Source organism: Hyla sarda, chromosome 3 (genome assembly GCF_029499605.1).
Source record: "Hyla sarda isolate aHylSar1 chromosome 3, aHylSar1.hap1, whole genome shotgun sequence".
In the NCBI taxonomy this organism is placed as follows: domain Eukaryota; kingdom Metazoa; phylum Chordata; class Amphibia; order Anura; family Hylidae; genus Hyla; species Hyla sarda.
The window spans coordinates 85,001,233-85,023,421 of record NC_079191.1 but is presented as its reverse complement, the minus strand read 5'-3'; the positions used below and the strand labels follow the sequence as shown (position 1 = coordinate 85,023,421).

General features: G+C 43.5%; 1 protein-coding gene across 1 annotated transcript in view; it reads right to left on the bottom strand.

Annotated features, from left to right (window-relative positions):
• Positions 1 to 22,189, bottom strand: part of DNER (delta/notch like EGF repeat containing) — a 272,367-nt gene that overhangs the window by 67,565 nt on the left and 182,613 nt on the right. The window contains exons 6-8 of the mRNA XM_056564499.1: positions 13,062 to 13,215; positions 12,829 to 12,942; positions 9,444 to 9,668 (exon numbers count right to left, since the gene is read on the bottom strand). Of these exons, the coding sequence (XP_056420474.1) occupies positions 9,444 to 9,668; positions 12,829 to 12,942; positions 13,062 to 13,215 (493 nt within the window). The remainder of the gene's footprint in view (positions 1 to 9,443; positions 9,669 to 12,828; positions 12,943 to 13,061; positions 13,216 to 22,189) is intronic.

Below are 22,189 nucleotides of genomic sequence, written 5' to 3'. Positions count from 1 at the left end.
GTTCTAGAATAGAGCTCCAATGCAGATGTGGACTTAGCCTAAACAGTATACTTATCAAAAAATTAATAAAAATATAACAGCTTTTTAGTAACCTTAAAGGGGTACTCCCACCCTAGACATCTTATCCCCTATCCAAAGGATAGGGGTTAATATGTCTGATCTCGGGGGTCCCGCCGCTGGGGTCCCCCGCAGTATTGCATGCGGCACCCACCTGTTTTTTGTACGGAAGCGCTGGAGGGTCGCGATTACAGAAACGGAAGTCCGTGACGTCAGGACTCGGCCCCCGTGTGACGTCACGCCCATCCCCTCAATGCAAGTCAATGGGAGGGGGAGTCAATGCATTGAGGGGACGGGCGTTACGTCACATGGGGAAGGAGTCCTGAAGTCACAGACTTCCGTTCCCGTTGTCGCGACTCAGACCCTCCAGCGCTTCTGGACAAAAAACAAGTGGGTGCCGCATGCAATACTGCGGGAGTCATCAGCGGCGGGACCCCCGAGATCAGACATCTTAACCCCTATCCTTTGCATAGGGGATAAGATGTCTAGGGTGGGAGTACCCCTTTAAGATAAATACTGTAGAAATATACAGATTCTAACACAATTGTTGGTACCCTTCTGTTAAAGACAGGAAAAACCACAATGCCCTTTGAACACAAAGTTAAAAATACCCAAGAATAGAGTAAAACAAGTGGTCTTGCCATTATCTATTGAACATCTGTGGAAGGAGCTGAAACCTGCAGTCTGGAGAAGACATGTTCACATCTGAGCCAGCTGGAGAAGTGTCTTATGAGGAGTTGGCCAAGATACCTGGAGACAAGTACAGAAGTCTCATTTGGACTGATTTAAAGGTTGTACAACAAAATATTAAGTTACGGTACCATCATTTTTGTCCAGGACAGTTTCAGTTTTCAATATAGTTCTGCTAAACCACAATTCAAAAGCAATGTCTGATTTTCATCAGGTAATTTTCAGTAAATTTTTATTTATTATAACTTTTGTCAGTTATCAAGTTATTTCAGGGAGCATTGTGGGTTTTCTGTCTTTAACAGAAGAGTACCAAAAGTTTTGTAAATATCTGTGTATACCGAGTTCAAGGAACCGAAGCCCATAGTGATGGGTACAATGCAGTATGTGGAGGAACTGAATAATTGCATATGAAAACCCAGTATTCTGAGACCAATATTTACCATAATACCAGTATACAAGGAGAAATACATACTGTACATATTACCATCATATTGTTACTGACAAAATCCTGTATACTGAGACCATTACCACCAATAATACCAGTATACAAAGAGAAATATCATACATATTACCATCATACTGTTACTGACAAAATCCTGTATACTGTGATCAATATTATCAATATCAGTATACAAGGGACAAATAATACCACCACACCATGACCACGACTACCACAGAATGACTCCACACTGCAACTAAAAAAAATCCACTATGTAAAGATTAAGATTTACCCCATACAGTGACCATATACAGGTAGGCACCAACAAAGGTGGTGCAGACCAGATGAATGCTTACAGTTACATCCAGTGAATCACAGGTGACGTCTTCTCCAAGTGAATCACAGGTGACGTCTTTTTTGATCGGAGCTGTTCACCTTTACTTTTCTTCTCCATTGTTCCTGGTCATCATGAAGACTTCTCCCATACAGAAGCTAGGTCCCTTCTGTGCCCCCATACAGTAGTATGGCCCCTTTGTGCCCCCATATAGCACTTATGCCCTCCCACTTTTGGTGCGCTATTTGTAAAAAAAAAAAAAACAACAACTTTAGACTTACCTTCCACTGAACCCATGCAGAGCTGTTCCGTCCAGCTTAGTAACCCCTGCGTTAACGTGTAGGTGACGTGATGACGTCATATCATCACACCTCCCATGCCATGACGCGAACGTCCTGCATGGCCTCCCCAAGTCAGTGAGTAAAGTGTGTGGCGGGGCTGGGAGCTTATAGCGGCCACTGTATACAAGGTCCTGACATCCCCGCCGGCAGAGTCAGTGCAGCGCTCTCGGTCAGCAGGTCTGACCGGGGCGCTGCAGAGAGAGGAACGCCGCGAGCGCTCCGGGGAGGAGCAGGGACCCGGAGCGCTCGGCGTAACAGTACCCCCCCCCTTGGGACATCTGAGGACCCGGAGACAGGAGTAGCTTTCTCTAGGCACTTGACTTCAAAGGGTCCAAGATAACGTGGTGCCAGATTAAAACTGGGGACACGGAAGCGGATATACTTGGCGGAGAGCCACACAAAGACAGGAGGAGTTCTTTTTTTGTCGGCATGCTTCTTCATCCGGGATGAGGCTTGTATCAGGGATTTTTGAGTCTTTTTCCAGGCGGTGGAGAAGCCCCGGGAAACCTCATCAACAGCAGGCAAACCAGAAGGCGTGGGAGTGGGGAGGGAGGGAAGAGGGTGAAGCTTGGCACGGGGCAGAGTGTTAACAGGACGGGGGCTATGAGGAGGAGACACAGCATAGTCCTGATAGGCCTTGGGGAGACCAGGTAAAGTAGGAGACACTGAGGTTTGACTGACGGGACTGGGAGCAGACGTTTTTTGTGGCAAGAAGCACCCCAGCTCTTGATCTCCCCGGTGGTCCAATCAAGGGTAGGAGAGTGGCATTGGAGCCATGGCAGACCGAGGAGGACTTCAATGGTGCAGTTGGTTAAAACAAAAAGTTCAATTTTTTCGAGATGCAGTTCAATGCTCATGAGCAGGGGTTCTGTGCGGTAACGCACAGTGCAGTACAGGCGTAAATTTTTATTTCTGCGGCGAGTCCTTTCTTCAGGAGTCAGGCGAGACCGATCGACTTGCATAGCCTCCTCGGCGGGAGGCACAGGGGTAGATTGCACAGGATACTGTGAGAGAGGTGCCCCGAGCGGTGTGGCCCATGACAGGGCCTTCCCAGACAGGAGACCACGGCAGAGTCTAGAGTCCCCATCAAATTTGTCCGGCAGGGACAAGCGGGGGTTGGGAGCGGCCGCTCGCTGCGGAGGAGGTGCAGGAGCCGGCGGAGGAGATGGTAGTTGCTGTCGCAGCTGCTGTAGCTGCGACTGAAGTTGCTGTGTCATGGTAGTCAAGTACGACAGCTGGTGATCTTGTTGGGCGATCAGTAGGGATTGCTGGGCGATCACCGTGGATATGTCGGCGAGACTTGACAGCGGCACCTCAGCGGAATCCATGGCCGGATCTACTGTTAGGATTCGGCAGGCAGGAGGTGGATCCTCTGTGTCAGAGAGGGATTGGCGTGGACCGTGCCGGCGGACCGGTTCTAAGTTGCTACTGGTATTTACCAGAGCCCGCCGCAAAGCGGGATGGTCTTGCAGCCGCGGTAGCAACCAGGTCGTATCCACCGGCAATGGCTCAACCTCTCTGACTGCTGAGATAGGCGTGGTACAAGGGATAAGGCAAGAGCAAGGTCGGACGTAGCAGAAGGTCAGGGCAGGCAGCAAGGATCGTAGTCAGGGGCAACGGCAGGAGGTCTGGAACACAAGCTAGGAACACACAAGGAAAGGCTTTCACAGGCACAATGGCAACAAGATCCAGCCAGGAAGTGCAGGGGAAGTGAGGTTATATGGACAGGGGGCAGGTGGAAGCTAATCAGACTGATTGGGCCAGGCACCAATCATTGGTGCACTGGCCCTTTAAATCTTAGAGAGCTGGCGCGCGAGCACCCTAAGGAGCGGAGCCGCGCGCGCCAGGACGCGACAGCCGGGGACCGGGACAGGTGAGTGACTTGGGATGCGATTCGCGAGCGGGCGCGTCCCGCTATGCGTATCGCATCCCCGCCGGCAGAGTCAGTGCAGCGCTCCCGGTCAGCGGGTCTGACCGGGGCGCTGCAGAGAGAGGAACGCCGCGAGCGCTCCGGGGAGGAGCAGGGACCCGGAGCGCTCGGCGTAACAGACACTAGTGTATGGTAGTGTGAGGCAGCAGCCAGCCGCTACTTTCTATTGTGCAGCCAAGCACGGGTCAGTCGCTGCCAGTAATGTAAAGTTTAGCTTGATCTGTAGAAAGCTTAGAGCGCATGCGCAGCACTATGCTGACAGCGTAGGGCTAATGTAGGCAGCGCTAGGAGCGTAGCCCTGCGCATGCACAGTTGTCCATACCACGCAAGCAGTTTTCTACGCAGTTGTTCAGAGTAGTCTGTAAAAAACTGTGAGTGCATGCGTATGTAGTTAGCATAGTGCAGGAGGCAGGGAGAGAGGAAAACCAGCGTAGTGTAGTGTTAGCGCAGTTTTAGCATAGTTAGCGTAGTGTAGTGTTAGTGCAGTTTTAGCATAGTTAGCGTAGTGTAGTGTTAGTGCAGTTTTAGCGTAGTTTTACACAGCTAAAGGCTGTCCAGGCAGGATAGGAGTTGTAGTTTTACACAGGTATAGAGTAGTTATGGTAGTGTAATGTTAGCTCAGTTTTAGAGTAGTTAGCGTAGTGTTAGCATAGTTTTAGCGTAGTTAGCGTAGCATAGTGTTAGTGCAGTTTTAGCGTATTTTGCGTAGTGTAAGCGCAGTTTTAGCACAGTTAGCATAGTTAGTGCAGTTTTAGCGTAGTTTTACACAGGTGTAGTGTGGTAAGCTTAGCGTAATGTTATTGTAGGATTACACAGGTGTAGCATAGTTAGCGTAGTGTTAGCACAGTTTTACACAGGTGTAGTGTAGCTAACTTAGTTTTACAGGCAGATAAAGCGTAGTTTAGAGAGTGTAGCATGGGGTGTAGGTTAGCTTAGTCATACAGTAAAGGGGCTACAACTCCCAGCATGCCCAGACATGCCCAACCCAAAGGCTGTCCAGGAAGGATGGGAGTTGTAGTTTTGCAAATGTAGCAGAGGCCATTGTGCTCTGCTACATTAAAATAGCATAGGCCAATGCGCTCTGCTACATTAACGTAGCAAAGGCGAGTGCGTCCTTGTACGATAAAGTAGCAGAGAGAGTTGCGCTCTGTTACGTTAATGTAGCAGAGGTGCGTGAGCCCTGAGTTCATTAGGGGTATACAGCCATCTATATAGATGGCTGTATACTGTGATCAGAAGGCCACTTACCCACCTCCATTCCTGCTCCGTCACTAGATGTGGAGCAACACAGGAGGAGGACAGAGCTGGGACGGGGGTGGCAAGTTAGGCTCTCCAGCGCAAGAACCCCCAAAAATGTTGTAACCCATTTTTTGTGTTTTTCTTCTCTTCTCGTTTCAGATACGTGAATGTAGAGGACTACATCGGTTTCAGTGGACTACAACGAAGACCTGCACTTAAATTTTTTTTTATAAAATGGTTAACGAGGGCTGGGGGGGGGGTATGTTGTGTGTGTATGTTTTTTTTAAATTACTTTACAGGCTTAGTAGTGGAAGCTGTCTTATAGATAACGCTAAGCCCTGGCTCAGTACTTATTAGCTGCTTAATACTAGAGGAAATTCATTTCTTTTTGGAACACAGAGCTCTCTGCTGACATCAAAAGCACAGTGCTCTCTGCTGAAATCTATGCCCATTTTAAGAACTGTCCAGAGTAGGAGACAATCCCCATAGCAAACATATGCTGCTCTGGACAGATCCTAAAATGGACAGATATCAGCAGAGAGCACTGTGCTCGTGATATCAGCAGAGAGCTATGTGTTCCAAAAACAAAAGAACTTCCTCTGTAGTATTCAGCAGCTAATAAGTATTGGAAGGATTAAGATTTTAATAGAAGTAATTTACAAATCTGTTTAACTTTCTGGCACCAGTTGATTTAAAAAAAAAAGTTTTCCACCGGAGTACCCCTTTAATGTACAAGGATTTGGCTGCCTGGGCATGCTGGGAGTTGTAGCCCCTTCACTGTATGACTAAGCTAAGCTACACCTTATGCTACACTCTCTAAACTGCGCTTTATCTGCCTGTAAAAGTTAGCTACACAACACCTGTGCAAAACTGTGCTAACACTACGCAAACTACGCTAAACCTGTGTAAAACTGCACTAACACTACGCTACGCTAACTACGCTAAGACTGCGCTAACACTACACTACACTAACTACGCTACGCTAACTACGCTAAACTGCGCTAGCACTACACTACGCTAAAACTGCACTAACACTACACAACTTTTAAATACGCTAAAACTGCTTTAACACTACGCTAACTACACTAAAACTGCGCTAACACTACGCTAACTACTCTAAAGCTGCGCTAACACAAGGCTACACTAACTACGCTAAAACTGCGCTACCCTAACTACGTTATAACTGCGCTAATGCTACGCTAACGATGCTAAAACTGTGCTAACACTACGCTAAATAAGCTAAAACTGCGCTAACACTACACTGCGATAAATATGCTAAAACTGCGTTAACACTACGCTATGCTAACTACGCTAAAACTGCGCTAATACTATGCTATACTAACTACGCTAAAACTGCGCTAACACTACTTCGCTACGCTAACTACACTAAAACTGCGCTAACACTACACTACGCTAAATATGATAATACTGCGCTAACACTACACTACGCTAAATACGCTAAAACTGCGCTAACACTATGCTACGCTAACTACGCTAAAACTGTGCGAACACTACACTAGGCTAAATATTCTAATACTGCGCTAACACTACACTACGCTAAATACACTAAAACTGCGCTAACACTACACTACGCTCAATATGCGCAAACACTACACTAAATATGCTGAAAATGCGCTAACACTACACTACGTTAAATACGCTAAAACTGCGCTAACATTGCGCTACGCTAGCTATGCTAAAACTGCGCTAACACTACGCTATGCTAAATACGCTAAAACTGTGCTAACACTACACTACACTAACTACACTAAGGCTACGCTACCTAAGCTAAAACTGTGCTAACACTACACTAACTACGCTAAGACTATGCTACCTAACCTAAAACTGCGCTAACACTACACTACGCTAACTACGCTAAAACTGCGTTAACACTACGCTGCGCTAACTACTCTAAAACTGCGCTCACACTACGCTAACTACTCTAAGACTGCGTTAACACTATACTACGCTAATGTTAAACTACTAACCCTATGCTGGTTTCCCCCTCTCCCTGCCTTCTACACTACGCTACCTACTCTAACTACTTACTCTAACAACTGCGCATGCGCTAACTTATGCTAGCCTCCCTACGCTAACTGCGTAGGGGAAGAAAACTGCGCATGCTCTCTTAGTTTTCTACGAATCGTAGAAAACTGCTTGCACTGTATGGACAGATGCGCATGCGCAAGGCTACACTCCTAACGCCGCCTGCGCTAGCATTACGGTGTCAGTGTAGTGCTGTGCATGCGCTCTAAGTTTTCTATGGATCGAGATAAACTTTACATCACCGGACCACGGGGCTGGCGGCCTACCGGGAATTTTTTTGGTATCCCGCTAGACCAGTTTGGCCCTGAATATAGGCTACTTTTCAGATGTAAATGTAGCCTCAGACACATTTTCTAATGCTATCTCAAAAATATACAAAAATATTTATTGAAAAAAATTATACATCTTTAATAAACTAAGAAGCTTTTGTCAAATTAACCACGCTGGTTCATCACTGTCAATGTACAAGTAGAAACACATAGTAACTTCAAAGGCAAAAAGCAGGAAAAGAATCGCACTCACCACATAGCGTGTCCCAGGGTAATCAGATGTTTATTCCATAAGACATAATAGCAGCAAGATACAGGAACATTTCCATGTAGCGGCGAGTGAGAGCAGCCGCTCTCGAGACGCAGGGGCACACAGGTGGGTGGCGACTAGTTTCGCGTCATCTGACGCTTCTTACCCTGGGACACGCTATGTGGTGATTGCAATTCTTTTCCTACTTCTTGCCTTTGAAGTTGATATGCTATACACGCACTTTTCCTGAAGCCGCACCACCATTGTCTCTCCATTTCGGCAGCTTTTGATAATCCGGCAGTTCACCCATCCAGATATTTACAAGAGACTATCTTACAATTGCTCTAGCAGAGTCCGTCTTAATATTGCTCCAGCAGTGCCTGATAGCTAACCTTCTCTGCCGCTTTGTGAGAAACACATAGTAAGCCAACAATTAAATTTACTAAGAAAATTTTGTGACAGAATTGTGGCTTAAAAACTCTCATTCATTACTAATAGTTGGCACATATTTCATACCACATTAATATGCTTACCTGTCACATTGTACATATAGTGTGACTTACTAACTTCATGTTACAGAGCAGAAGGAGCTGGGCAGATTGATAAATGTATTTTTGGGAAAATATTTAGTATAATTCTTCATATATAGGTTGCAATCTCTGCTCTTTCTATTCTTATCTCTAATCTCTCTCCTAACTAGGGAAATTTATTACAAACCTTTTATATGCCAGTCATAAGGTAAAGGGAACTGGAGTAAAATAGCAGTAAAATGTGCCAAATATATTAAAGGGGTATTCCAGGATTTTTTTTTTCATTTGACTATGCTACAGGGGCTGTAAAGTTAGTGTAGTTCATAATATAGTGTCTGTACCTGTGTGTGACAGTTTTCTCACAATTCTTATGTGATTTTAACCCCAATATTTATTTTTAACATCATACAAAATTACTGTTGTCCCAGATTTTTCCCAGGTTGCAATGCGGCCGAGACCTGACTCACTAGTCAGCTGATGGCAGGGAGCCTGTCTGCTTCAATGGGTGGAGCGATCGCTTGGTGGGAGAGAGATCAATCTGGAACTAATGCAACAGATGTAGGCACCCTGATTGAAAACCGCAGGTCTTTTGAATGGATGAAGCTCATTTATATTTCAATGGGTGGAAGGGAGGAAAATGGAATTATGGTATTTGTTGTCAAAAAAAGAAAACTGAAACAGGAAATACCAGTTCACAAAAAGCTAGCCACAGTGTTATGGTAATCTCACAACATAGCCATATAGCCTTAGATCCTTCCTAAGCATGTCCATTAATGTCTGCCAGGTACGTACTAAAATCACCTTATGGTGGAGAACCCTTTTAAGGGGATCAGGCCTCTAATTCTGGCTTACCTGTGGCTGTCCATGCACCACACAATAATCGGTGCCAGTTATGAGCTGGAGTAGATTTTTATTGTCAGAGGCCATGCCCCATTTGCTAGGCCCCATCCATTTATGACAAGCACAAACCACTGAAAAGTCACAAAGTCAAAAAGTTTGCGTAAAAAAAGTCTTATTATCTATATTTGAGAACATGCATACATACTATAATAAATTCACCCCTACAGATATAAGCTGCTTTGTGCCTTATCACATAAAAGTTTGCTATGGATAAGTATACATTTTGCACCCAACTAAAAAAAAAAGAACATAGCACTACTGGAGAATACAAATAAGAAAAGTCAAATACATAATAATACATAATAATATTAATAATATATTATTGTATTATTGATATTAATAATCATTAATAAGAATAATATTAAGAATATTAATATTTATAATACAACATTGTAATACTCCGATTATATAAATTTACCTGGAATGCACAAACATTTGTAACTGGTTCCAATGCTTCGGCAGATCCCATGGGCACAAGGACTTAGGGCACAGAAATCCGCAAGCTGGGAGCATGTGGGACCCATGTACCCTGGACTGCAGTGGCAGGAGAATGAGAGGCCAGCCGAGTAACAACTGCCATTGTTCAGGCAAGGAGATGTGGAGCATGGATCTACTTTCTCCTCGCAGAAGGAGCCAAAGAAGCCTTAAAAAAAAAAAAAAAAAAAACACTTATTAACTTATCTTATTTCTTATATAGTGCAAATGCATTACATCTATTCTACCAAGCTCCGCACTTCCATAGTTATAGATTTGATTTATGGTAAAAGGATATAAAATACATTATCATAATAAAAACCGAATTGATGAGTCCATGGTCATTCAATGACAAGAAGATGATAAATCGATGATAAATTGTCTCATTAATAGTTGTTCATGTAAAAAGCCATTAACATTCTACTAAAATCCAAGAATAAGAATAAAGTTAGAAAAAAAAAAAAGTGAGACGAGCGGATTAGCATGGCCATGAGGAAATATAGGGTGGACTATGTAGTCCTCAAACAGCACTTAGGGCTAGGTGATGGAGAAGAAAGGGGGGTTTATTGGATTGGAGGGTACAAGGGGGTGGGGGGTGTTGGTAGTTAGTTTTTACTTACAGGGTGATGAACAAAAAAGTTCCTATCCTTCAGGGGAGAATTCAAGTATTCTATTTACATAGAGTAATGGAACCCAAGTTGATGAGGATCCCAATGCTTCCACACACAAGCTTAGGCATCACTGATCAAATCCATAATACAGATTTCTTATATTTCCTGTTAGGAATCATACACCGATGGAGTAGGAACAGAGAAATAAAGAAAAGTCTGTAACCCTGTATCCAGGTTGGTAATATTGGGCACCACACACAAGAACACTTGTCAGTGTAGAATTATCAATATACAAAATAGCAGTGTTCCTCAACCAGTGTGCCTACAGTAGTGGGAGTTGTAGTTTTGCAAAAGCTGGAGGCAAACTGGTTGGAAAACACTGCAAAAGAGAAACAATAGATGCAATGATTTCCATATATACCGTATTTATCGGCGTATAACACGCACTTTTTAGGCTAAAATTTTTAGCCTAAAGTCTGTGTGCGTGTTATACGCCGATACACCCCCAGGAAAGGCAGGGGGAGAGAGGCCGTCGCTGCCCGCTTCTCTCCCCCTGCCTTTCCTGGGGTCTAGAGCGCTGCTGTCAGCCCTTCTCACCCCCTGGTTATCGGCGCCGCTGCCCGTTCTGTCCCCCTGACTATCGGTGCCGGCGCCAATAGCCAGGGGGAGAGAAGCGGCGCCGACAGCCAGGGGGAGAGAAGCGGCAGCGGCACCCATTGCCGGCGCTGCTGCCCCGTTGCTTCCCCCCATCCCCGGTGGCATAATTACCTGAGTCGGGTCCGCGCTGCTCCAGGCCTCCGGCGTGCGTCCCCAGCGTCATTGCTATGTGCTGAACGGCGTGGCGCATGACGTCAGTGCGCCGCGCCGTGCATAGCAACGACGCTGGGGACGCACGACGGAGGCCTGGAGCAGCGCGGACCCGACTCAGGTAATTATGCCACCGGGGATGGGGGGAGGCAACGGGGCAGCGGCGCCGGCAATGGGTGCCGCTGCCCCTTCTCTCCCCCTGGCTGTCGGCGCCGCTTCTCTCCCCCTGGCTATCGGCGCCGGCACCGATAGTCAGGGGGACAGAACGGGCAGCGGCGCCGATAACCAGGGGGTGAGAAGGGCCGACAGCAGCGCTCTAGACCCCAGGAAAGGCAGGGGGAGAGAAGCGGGCAGCGACGGGCTCTCTCCCCCTACCTTTCCTGGGGGTATATCGGGGTATACACGCGCACACACGCACCCTCATTTTACCATGGATATTTGGGTAAAAAACTTTTTTTACCCAAATAGCCTTGGTAAAATGAGGGTGCGTGTTATAGGCCGGTGCGTGGTATACCCCGATAAATACGGTAATACTGTGGTGAGCTGGGGTGTTGCAATAGTGTAGCAGGGTCTAGTGATATTAACCCTGTGGGGTAAGGTGTTATTAATTATGATTATTTGCGAAGCCAGGATGTGGTTCTTCCGGTTTGGTAACCGCCGTCAACCAACCCAATAACGGTCTTCAATTAAGGAATGTCCACAGCAGGAATTATGCAAGAACTGGAACTTTTACTTGTAATTCTTAAGAAACAGTCTTTACAGTTATGCAGTTTCTCTAGATGCAACCGGGACACATGATACCTCGCAGGCTTGCTGGGATTTGTAGTGTTGAGAATATCTATGCAGGCCACTGTGCTACTAATATTATTCTTGAGTTAAGTAGTAGTCACTAGAATTGTAGATAGAGCTTGATAACTCACGTTTTGAAGTGGCTGCAGGTTCTTTAGGCTTTGGCCTAGCTGAGATGAATTTAGATAGTACAGGTCTTGTGCTTGGCTGAAATCCAGGAGATAAGAGAGCAAGTTTAGAGACTACAGCCCCACATATACTAAGGAGGCTGGACTAAAGCCCATTGGTTGAAAAGTCTGTGGGTCCTGTAGCCAAAGAACTCTGGGAATGTCACATGACAGTGCTTCACATGACTAACACTTCTGTACACATTTGTACAAACGTTATACATATTGACAATGCATACACAATATATACAATGCATTTATATGAGACAATAGAAGGTGAGCAAAGGGGTGAACCCTGCAGGAGAGCCCTATGGGCTGCAGCGACTCTTCCTGAGGGGAGTTAGGGAGGGTACAGGACCATGTCCTGTACCGGGACACCACAATACCATCAATAACCTCAACATATATGTGTTGTGGTTTGTGGCTTGGGATAGAATTAGATTTGGCTGAAAATATTATACAGTACTGCTTAGTCAATATATGCAGATGAGATCATCAAGATGGCTGCCCAGAACCATGTGACCAGTGTAGACTCAAAATGGCTGACAACCCATAAGCCTCAGTAAATATTCACAATGGCTGCTCACCATGTGGGTTAGTGAGTATATTAAATTCACTAAACCACATGGTGAGCAGCCATTTTGAATATTTACTGAGGCATATGGGTTGTCAGCCATTTTGAGTCTACACTCATCACATGATTCTGGGCAGCCATCTTAATGATCTCAGACAAATGGCCTGCATATATTGACTAAGCAGTACTGTATAAAATTTTCAGCCAAATCTAATTCTACCCCAAGCCACGAACCACAACAATAAGGCAGTGGTACATCTAGGTAGTGATCATTTGCATCAGTGCCCGAAAACTTTTCTATCTGCGGATATTAGTTTACTTCAAGGCTTAAAGGCTTGTTATGCATCTACTATTACCATATACTAAAAGATAAATACTCACCCTCAGGGCACTGGCAGCTGAACCCACTGAGACTTGTCACACAGGTAGCTCCGTTTCTACACGGCTGGGGAGAGCAGTGATCCACTAGAGCTTCACAATATTCCCCAGTGTAACCTGCACAAAAAACATCTGTAAACTATTTGGACGGATAGCACATCTATAATGTTGTGCTACTTTGTTTAGGACTCCTAGATATTGCTACTGAGTTAGTATATACTAAAGAGAATACATACCGGGCAGGCAAATGCAGGTTGCATTTTTTCCATCGTGCTTCTGTAAGAGGTCACTGCATGTGGCATTATTTTGGCAGGGGTGACTATGGCAGGCATCGTATTCTTCACAGTAGGCACCAATGAATCCAGGGTTACAGTGGCAGGTATAGGTGTCCTGAGGATAGAAAAATAAACAAGTTAAAAAATAGTAAAAACTTAGAAAAGCTTATTAACCTAAAGAATATTCTTAGCTACCAGATAAGGGATGCTAAACCTTAAAAAAAAACACACACACACACACAACAGAAACAACCATATGACATTTTAGCTTGGGATTGAGTGTGACCCAGCTATCCTTGTTTCCTAACCTGGTGAAAAAGGATAGGGCACTGTCATCTTTGAGAAGAAGGAGACAATATGGATACCTCCAAGAATATACTAAGAATATTGCTCGGTATTTGAGTTGAGGATTTAAATGAAAGATATGGAGAGTATTTTGAGTGTACATCGACAGTGCTTATTTCTTTAGGACTGCACATTACATTATTTGGGACTACACTGTTAATATCTGAACATGTTATGCAATTTAATATGCAAAAATTATTATTTGTAACTAGACATCGACAAGTCCCACAGTACCAGCATGTTCACTGGTAAGACCATAGTCCAAGCGATAAACAGACATCCACTGTGAGGTAAATACTTTAAAGTTTACTACATGCCTATTGCATGACCACTCACTTGTCCTCGATGACCAGGAGGGTATAAGTGTTACTGCTGACTAGTTGATGTTCCATGTATGGGTTGTCTGCCAATCTGATTCCTATTTCTCCTCTGATATGGCTCTACTAAGGCTGCCTACATTTTCCATGATGCATCTGGCTCTGCACAAGTAGATGGGTGTGGAATCTCATCACTGCACTTGTTCTGGGTGCACCCAGTGATGGATTAATGACACCTTCTGTCCCTCACTCACATTGTAGAGTATCATATGTAGCTTCAGTTTGTCTCCTTGTGAAAGTGTTTCTCTCTGTTAGTTCTAACTGGCAGAACAGCTGCGCCAGAAATTCTGTCTGCGCCAGATTGTGCGCCAGAATTTGCACCAGAATTGAAAAAACCCCGACTAACTCTCCATTTTGCTAAGAAAACCCGAAAAAGGGGCGTGGTTGCCTGGAAAAGGGGGTGTGGTCTCAGAAAAGGGGCGTGTTCCTGACATTTTCACAAAAACCCAACATAAAATGTGGTGGATTTGAGCTGAGGAAAACCCTACAGATCAGAGCATGTGTAAAAAAAAGAAAAGTGTAGGGAAAGTGAAAAATGTAGGGAAACCTAAGTAAATACCTTGGAAAATAAATTGTAGGGAATTAAAACCCACAAAGAAACCTACAATCCACTCTTAGTAAATGAGGGCCATTGTGCGTGTTTTAAATACTTTTATACGATGTATTAATAAAGAGACTGCATATTTTCCAATAACATTGTGGTCGACCACTGCTCCATCCAAATGGTAGGACACAGGACTACCTTTAAAGCGTACTCGTCAGATCCAACAAATACATTTTTTTTTATATATCACTCAGTATCTAATCCTGACCATGTGCATCAAAATTTTCTGTGTCTAGCACCTTTATTTATTTTTTATTACACTTTTAATTTAGCTCACTAGTCTGAATTCCTCTCAAAGGGAGGGGGCGTGGCCTCACTGTGCAGGTCTCCGCCCCCTCCCTCAGTATGCTGTCTGCTCACATCTCCCTTAGCATTAGCAAAACTACAACTCCCAGCTTGTCCTCACTGACAGTAGCGGGACACAAGCTGACAGTGGGAGGATTTTTCCTCCAGGTGTGAGCCCTGCGCTCACAGCTGTCAATCAAGGAAGTGTGTCCATGACATAGGTGATGACGCATGGACACAGCAGGACTAGTAAGCCAGTAGTTTGACTGGCTTTTTCAGTATGAAATACTGAAAATTTTTCTCATGAAAGCAATTGCATGCTTTACAACATATCAAAAGTTTTTGTATCTGACAGTGCTCATTTAAGTGATTGGTTGGGGTCCTAGTAGTTGAGTTACTACTAAAATGTGCCACTTACTGCCCTAGACCTCTATGATATAGGCAATAACCCTTTAACCCATTCACTTCCCCAGACTTCTAGGGATACAGGCATTTACTCCTTCAGTACACTAGTCAGAAGTGGACCCAGCAGGAAGGAGAAGTATAAGTCCTTCCTTTATATTTCCCATTAACTTTTTGATTACACTTCTGGCTTTGGCTCTAAAACTGCAGTGGCACTTTTCTTATAAAACAAAATACACAAGAAAAAAACAGTGTGGAAACCTAGCCATATGCTGTATTTCTGTATTGCCTGTCTTATAGGGAACACTTGAATAGAATCTTAGCCAGAAATGTAAAGAAAGCATGGGTTTGACATCAAGAATCTAAACCGGATTCTAGTTTGGCGAAAGGTAAAAGATGCTGTGTACATTGAAATGTCCCCCACATTATTTAACAGCGGTAGCAGAGGTCGATGTACAGTGATCCCTCAACTTACAATGGCCTCAACATACAATAGTTTCAACTTACAATGGTCTTTTCTGGACCATTGTAACTTGAAACCAGACTCAACATACAATGTACAGACAGTCCAGATCTGTGACACCTGACACAACTGGAGGAACTGACCAATCAGAATGGGCATTTTACTGGTAAATCACCTCTATTACTGAAGTGCATGCACTGACTGGATGTCTGGTAGCGCCCCCTACAGTACAGGGAGGCACTACATGTTCTGTACTACTCCTTACCTGTGCCAGGGTTAGCTGCTCCTTTGGACACCAAGTAAGGGCGGCTCCATTTGGGACACTGTGTGTACTGTATAGGACCCTGAAGAAGCTCCTGTCCTCTACATAAACCATTGCTTCCCAACCAGGGTGCCTCCAGCTGTTGCAAAACCACAACTCCCAGCATGCCCGGACAGCCAACGGCTGTCCGGGCATGCTGGGAGTTGTAGTTTTGCAACAGCTGGAGGCACCCTGGTTGGGAAACACTGACATAGACAGTGATTTACAGCTCCCAGCAGATCTTTCTTACTTTTATATGTAAGGATTTGCTTTATCTATATTAGTTATCTACTTATTTTTCTTTAGTCCTCACTTTTTCCTATTTTTGGATGACATTTTGGGGCTTCAGAACCAATTACCAGGTTTCCATAGAGTTATAGTCTCAACATACAATGGTTTCAACATACAATGGTCGTTAATATTGTAACCTGAGGGACCACTGTATTTACAAAACAGCAGCTATCAATAAGAGGGTTACAGGACATAAATACATCTCTGTTAAGAACTGAGCTAACAATGTTCATCCCTTCATTCCACAGACGTTGAATAAGATTATTAGTCAAGAATACTCCATAGTCTTTAGTCTGAGCACATTGAAGCATTACAAGATTTCATTTTCTAAAAATAATTTTTAATATCTATAAACAAAGTGCTTTAAGGCCCCAGGGTAATAAATAAACCTTTCACATGATAACCGGGACGGCTTGATAATAAAAAGTTGCTTTAATCTGATAAAAACCAGTCCAGGAGACGCGTGTGAGCTGCATTCTGGATAAGTAGTTGCATTAATCTTCCTGTAGGACAACGTTGTCACTAGCGTCATTACATGATTCATAGGAACGGGCTAATCACAAAGGGTTAACTCCTGTCTCCTGAATCTACATCTCGGTATCAGAAAATAAGATGGGACTGGTGGAAGAAAATTTGAATGCAGAAAAGGAATAAATAATACAAGTCATTTTAATGTGGAAACTAAGAGGTGCTAGCAGTAGAGCACTAGTCATTAGACTGCACATGGATATTCACAAGACAGGAAAAGATGATTCTTTCCAGCCAAAGCATATTTTCCAGCGGAGGAGGTCAAGTGTCGCGGTATTTTTTACAATATAGACTCTGAGCGTGCGTGCATGCAGCTGACAGGATGGTACAAAGCGATCAAGCTGAGAAGAACATATTTTATTTTAAAGCGTACCTCTCATCAAAAAAACTTTTGATATATTATAGATTAATGTATGCAGAATAACTTTACAATTGCGTGTTATTAAAAAATATGCTTCTTTCTATTTCATTTTCCACTTTGAAGAAATGACCACTAGGGGTCTCCCTACCAGTCCTGGCAGCAAGCATTTCAGACTCATGCTGGAGTCCGCAAACACTACGAGCTGCCAGTCTGCTTTGTTCACAAAGGAGAACACTCAGAGCTGCCAGCCTGCTTTGTTCACAGCCTGTTTGGCTGTGAACAAAGCAGGCTGGCAGCTCTGAGTGTTTAGGACTCCAGCATGAGTCAGAAATGCTTGCTGACAGGACTGATCGGGAAAAATACAATAGAAAGAAGCATATTTTTCATTAACATGCTATTGGAAAGTTATTCAACATTCATTAATCTAAAATATATCAAAAGTTTATTTGATGAGAGGTACCCTTTAAGAGCCCTTACAGATTGATAGTAAACATAGTTTGGGCAATATGATGGCACCCCGTACAGCTCCGCCACTGTCGGTAAACAGTATACATTTTCCTAAGTGTACCTCTACTGTGGATGTGATATTGAGCTTAGACATCATCTGGGAAATAACATGACTGATGGCTAGATAAACATGGCCAAAACCCAACAGCTTTGTGTCCCACAGTGTAGGCAAGGGCTGACAAGTGCAAAAAAGCAGCTCTGGCCTAATGAATGTTTAATTATCTACTGAACATGGCTTTGGCACCTACATTATCATCAAAGGACAGATGGTGATATGTAACAATATGTTGATGGAATTTAAAGAGACAACAGCCTCTAAAGTGTGACAACTGCCTACTGTTCAGGAGCTCGTCCTGCGCTGGTTATGCCATCATGGCCAGGCAGAAGCTAAGACAAGGCAAAAAACTAAGATGTAATAAGAGACGGAATACTTACCAAATAATAATTTACAAACAAAATACTAAGGGAGCCAACCGATGCTGCTAACCTGAATATACAGGTAGATAGTGAGGGTGATTTTCACCCGGTAAGAAGCATTTGAATCAGCATCTCCTGCACTATCTACCCGTATATTCAGGATAAAGCGGGTAAACCCTATTGTCAGTTTTCCTTCAGGATCCAGCTGATCAAGTTGCCGAACAAGAGAAATGTCAGCAAGGTATTAAACAGTTTCTTCAGAGGATTTCCTCCCATCTACTGTACATTGCTCCTAATATTCTTCCAGCAGCTCGTGCATGTGTTTCAGTTGGTTATCCAGTTACTAACATGGGACTCATTCCACAACCTTAAAGGGGTACTCTGCCCCTAGACATCTTATCCCCCATCCAAAGGATAGCCCCCTCCCATAGATTTGCATTGAGAGGGCATGGCCCACGAGCAGGGCGTGACGTCACGATCCTCCGCCCCACATCGCCAGTCATCCGGCACAGAGCGAAGTTCTCTCCTTGCACCGGATGTCGGGTGCTGCAGCCGAGATTGTGATAGGGGATAAGATGTCTAGGGGCGGAGTAGCCCTTTAAAAGGGGCACTCCAAAGGGCAGAGGATAAGATGTCTGATTGCGGAGGTCTGACCGCTGGGATCCCCTGCCATCTCCAGTGCAGCACTCCAGTCATCTGGTGCACAGAAGGAATTCTTCTGCTCAGTGATGAATGACGGCGGACCACATGCCCCCTCCATTCATGTCTATGGGAGGAGGCGTGACTATCTCTTTATCCATGAAGCAAAAAGGATGTAGAATCAGCTCACCCAGTTTCCCAGACACCGAGCATGGAGAAGGTGCGGACTGCACCTGAAAGCAGTATGAAAAGACACGGAAGCTCCAGCTCGGTTTCAGATCTACATGATAGATTTTATTCACATGCTTCTACATGAATGACAGGTACGTGGCAGGAAGTGACGCGTTTCGGCCAGGTGCTGGCCTTAGTCACAATGATTACACGTTCTAAGGATCATATAAATGGTGAAAGAGGAAAATGTGTCTGTGCCCGTTCAAACTGCATTAACCCCCCACGTCCATCTCTTTATCCATGTTTAAGGTTAATCAGATTTTTTACTTCAAGTGTCATGAAGGTTTCCATAACAACATCGCTCAGAGCATCAAACTGCCTACGCTGGCTTGTCTTCTTCCCAATGTAAATCCAGGAGTCCTCTCCTCCCCAAGTAAATAAGGCTCACACACCCAGTGGACCACATATAAAATAAAATAAAACATGATTCTTTAGTGCCCATTCACACTACGTATTTTCTGGGCAAAATTCTACTAGTGAATTTCACTAGTAAATTCTGAGGAAGCAGAACGTTTTTCTGCATGAATTCAAGGCAGTCCTTGTTCTCCAGGTGCCTGTTGCCCATGAAATCTCCACCCAGAATTTCTCCAGGTGGAGATTCTGTAGTGTGAAGGGGCCCTTAGACTAAGCCACCGTTTTCCTATAAGCTTTTTGGTCTGGTTTAAATGTTCACATGCCTACTGTAGGTGTCCAGTCTGTGACTACACATCCTCATACACAGCAACCAATAACAGCATCAACTTTTTCAAAAATGTTGTGCTGCAGTAGCTCTACTAGGGGATCAGACCATCTAGCCTTCACTTTTCACAAATATCAATGAGCCTTTAGCTAATTCACTAGTTGTACTCCATGTTTTGTAGATGCTCTGACCCAGTCCCCCTGTTATCACAGTTTGAACCTTGTCAAAGTTGCCCGGACCCAGTGGTTTCCAACCTTTTTTGACCCGACTAGCTCTTGGCAGCCCAATTCCAAAAATGGAACCTCCAATATTAACAACATATTTGTAATTAATATACATTTAATTTCACTTTTCTTCACTATCCAGCCTAGACCGCCATTAAGATTTTAGTCTGGGTGTTACTGCCGCACAACTCTGTTATTCATATCCACACAGCCTAAATTCTGCATGTGCCGGACCATTTCACTTTCCTTCAGTTTATAAATCAGCTGGACCTGGGGGATAAGGTCAGGGGGCATAATGAAAAAGACAAGGAAAGTCCAGCTCACCTGCTATGTCTCGTGCACGAATCCCCACTCAGACTCTCCATGTCCAAACAATAAGAAAAAAATTAAATGATCCAGCATTTGAAGAAACTGCAGCTTTATGGTTAGATCCTCTTTAAAAACAGCATGGAAAAACTTAACACTTCACAAAGTCTGACACATGTTGACGCGTTTTGAGCGCATGCGCTCTTTGTCAAAAGATACAATCAGTGGTTTCTAACACATAGAAATAGGAGGTTCCACAGGTGAAACAAATGCATTAAAATGACACACCGCTTGGTAGGCAAGCAGTCCTATAGTAAGTTAAAACCAGAGAAACATGTACAAACAATCAAGTAACCAAATTCTGTTGAGATTTCCGATATAAAACATATATTATGACTCTCACCAGACGGAATGAACAGGAAACAATACATAAGGCATGGGTGGATTCAAAAAAGGAAGACACATTCTGCTGTCCATTCCAATTGTAATAAAAAATCCATAATAGGGCAAACTAATGCAGGACAAATAGAAGAAATTATAGTATATGCAATATATGTAAATGATGTCCAAAAAAGAGAAAGAAAAAAAAAATAATTAAATAAATAAAAAGGAGTTCCTTGCGCAAGTTAAGACCATTGGGCATTCTAGAATCTAAAGTAAATTGCCAAAAAGCCTCCCTTGTCCATTAGTTTACATTGAATGTCCCCTCCTCTGATGTTCATATGTACCTTTTCAATGGCATATACTTGAATGGAGCAAATGTCTCTATTATGTTCTTGTATGAAATGTAGTGAAGCGCTGGAACGATTTCTTATGGAAGTATTAGTGATATCGTTAACATGTTCTAAAAAAAATTGTTTTTAATTTACGTGTAGTGCAACCTACATATTTCTTTTACAGCAATCTTGACATTCAATGATGTAAATACAATGAGTAGTGTTACAATTGAGATCATTTTTAATTTAATAAGTTTCATCAGCATTGTTGAAACTCTTGCACACTCTGGCAAATTTGCAAGTGCGGCATACAGTAGAGCCACAATGATAAAAGTTTGTGGTGCGTAGCCATGTAGATGTACTTTTTGTTTTGGAAGTGACAATTGATTGTATTTTATGACAAAAAGCGCATGCGCTCGAAACGCGTCAAGATGTGTCAGACTTTTTGAAGTGTTGAAGTTGTTCCATGCTGTTTTTAAAGAGGATCTAACAATAAAGCTGCAGTTTGTTCAAGTGCTGGATCATTTCGTTTTTTCTTATCGGCATGATAAAAAAAAGAACATGTACAGAGGTGCCAGCAGAGAGCACTATGGTCAGACAAAAATGTAAAAAAGAAAAGAACTTCCTATGGAGCATACAGCAGCTGATAAGTACTGGAAGGATTAAGATTTTTAAATAGAAGCAATTTACTAATCTGTTTAACTTTCTGGCACCAGTTGATAAAAAAAAAAAAAACAATTTTAAAACTTTTCCACCGGAGTACCCCTTTAAGAGTTGCCTGATCACTTGCTGCCTCATATATCCCACTCCTTGTCAGATGCCTGTGGTTGTAATGTTATGGCTGATCATTGTGTGTACACTAAATTTGCAGCAATTTACACCAGTGGATGTAGCTGAAGACCAGTGTGTAAAGTACTTCAGATCTGTACAATATGGATCAGTAATACAGCGATATGCATGAATATTTATGAGGAATAATGTAATGATAATATGCATGTTCTACTTACAGTAAAAACACTACAAAATACCACCTCTTTGAGAAGACAGCCCCCTTATCAATTCCAGACTTTGGGTGACATATTTTCAGTCCACCATACGTTCAGCATCACTGCACTTTCGGGTGGTCTTCTCTAAGAGGTTTTGCCGTATACTGCAGACCTGTATACATCTACGCCTTCATTAAGTCTATACAATGAATAAACCGTACTCAAGCCCCATATTTGAGCAATGCTGTAACAATAGTGCATACACCAGCCATACTTGCAATTGTTATTAAAGGGTACCTCTCATCAAAAAAACTTTTGATATATTATAGATTAATGTATGCAGAATAACTTCACAATTGCATGTTATAAAAAATATGCTTCTTTCTATTTAATTTTCCACTTTGAAGAAATGACCACTAGGAGTCTC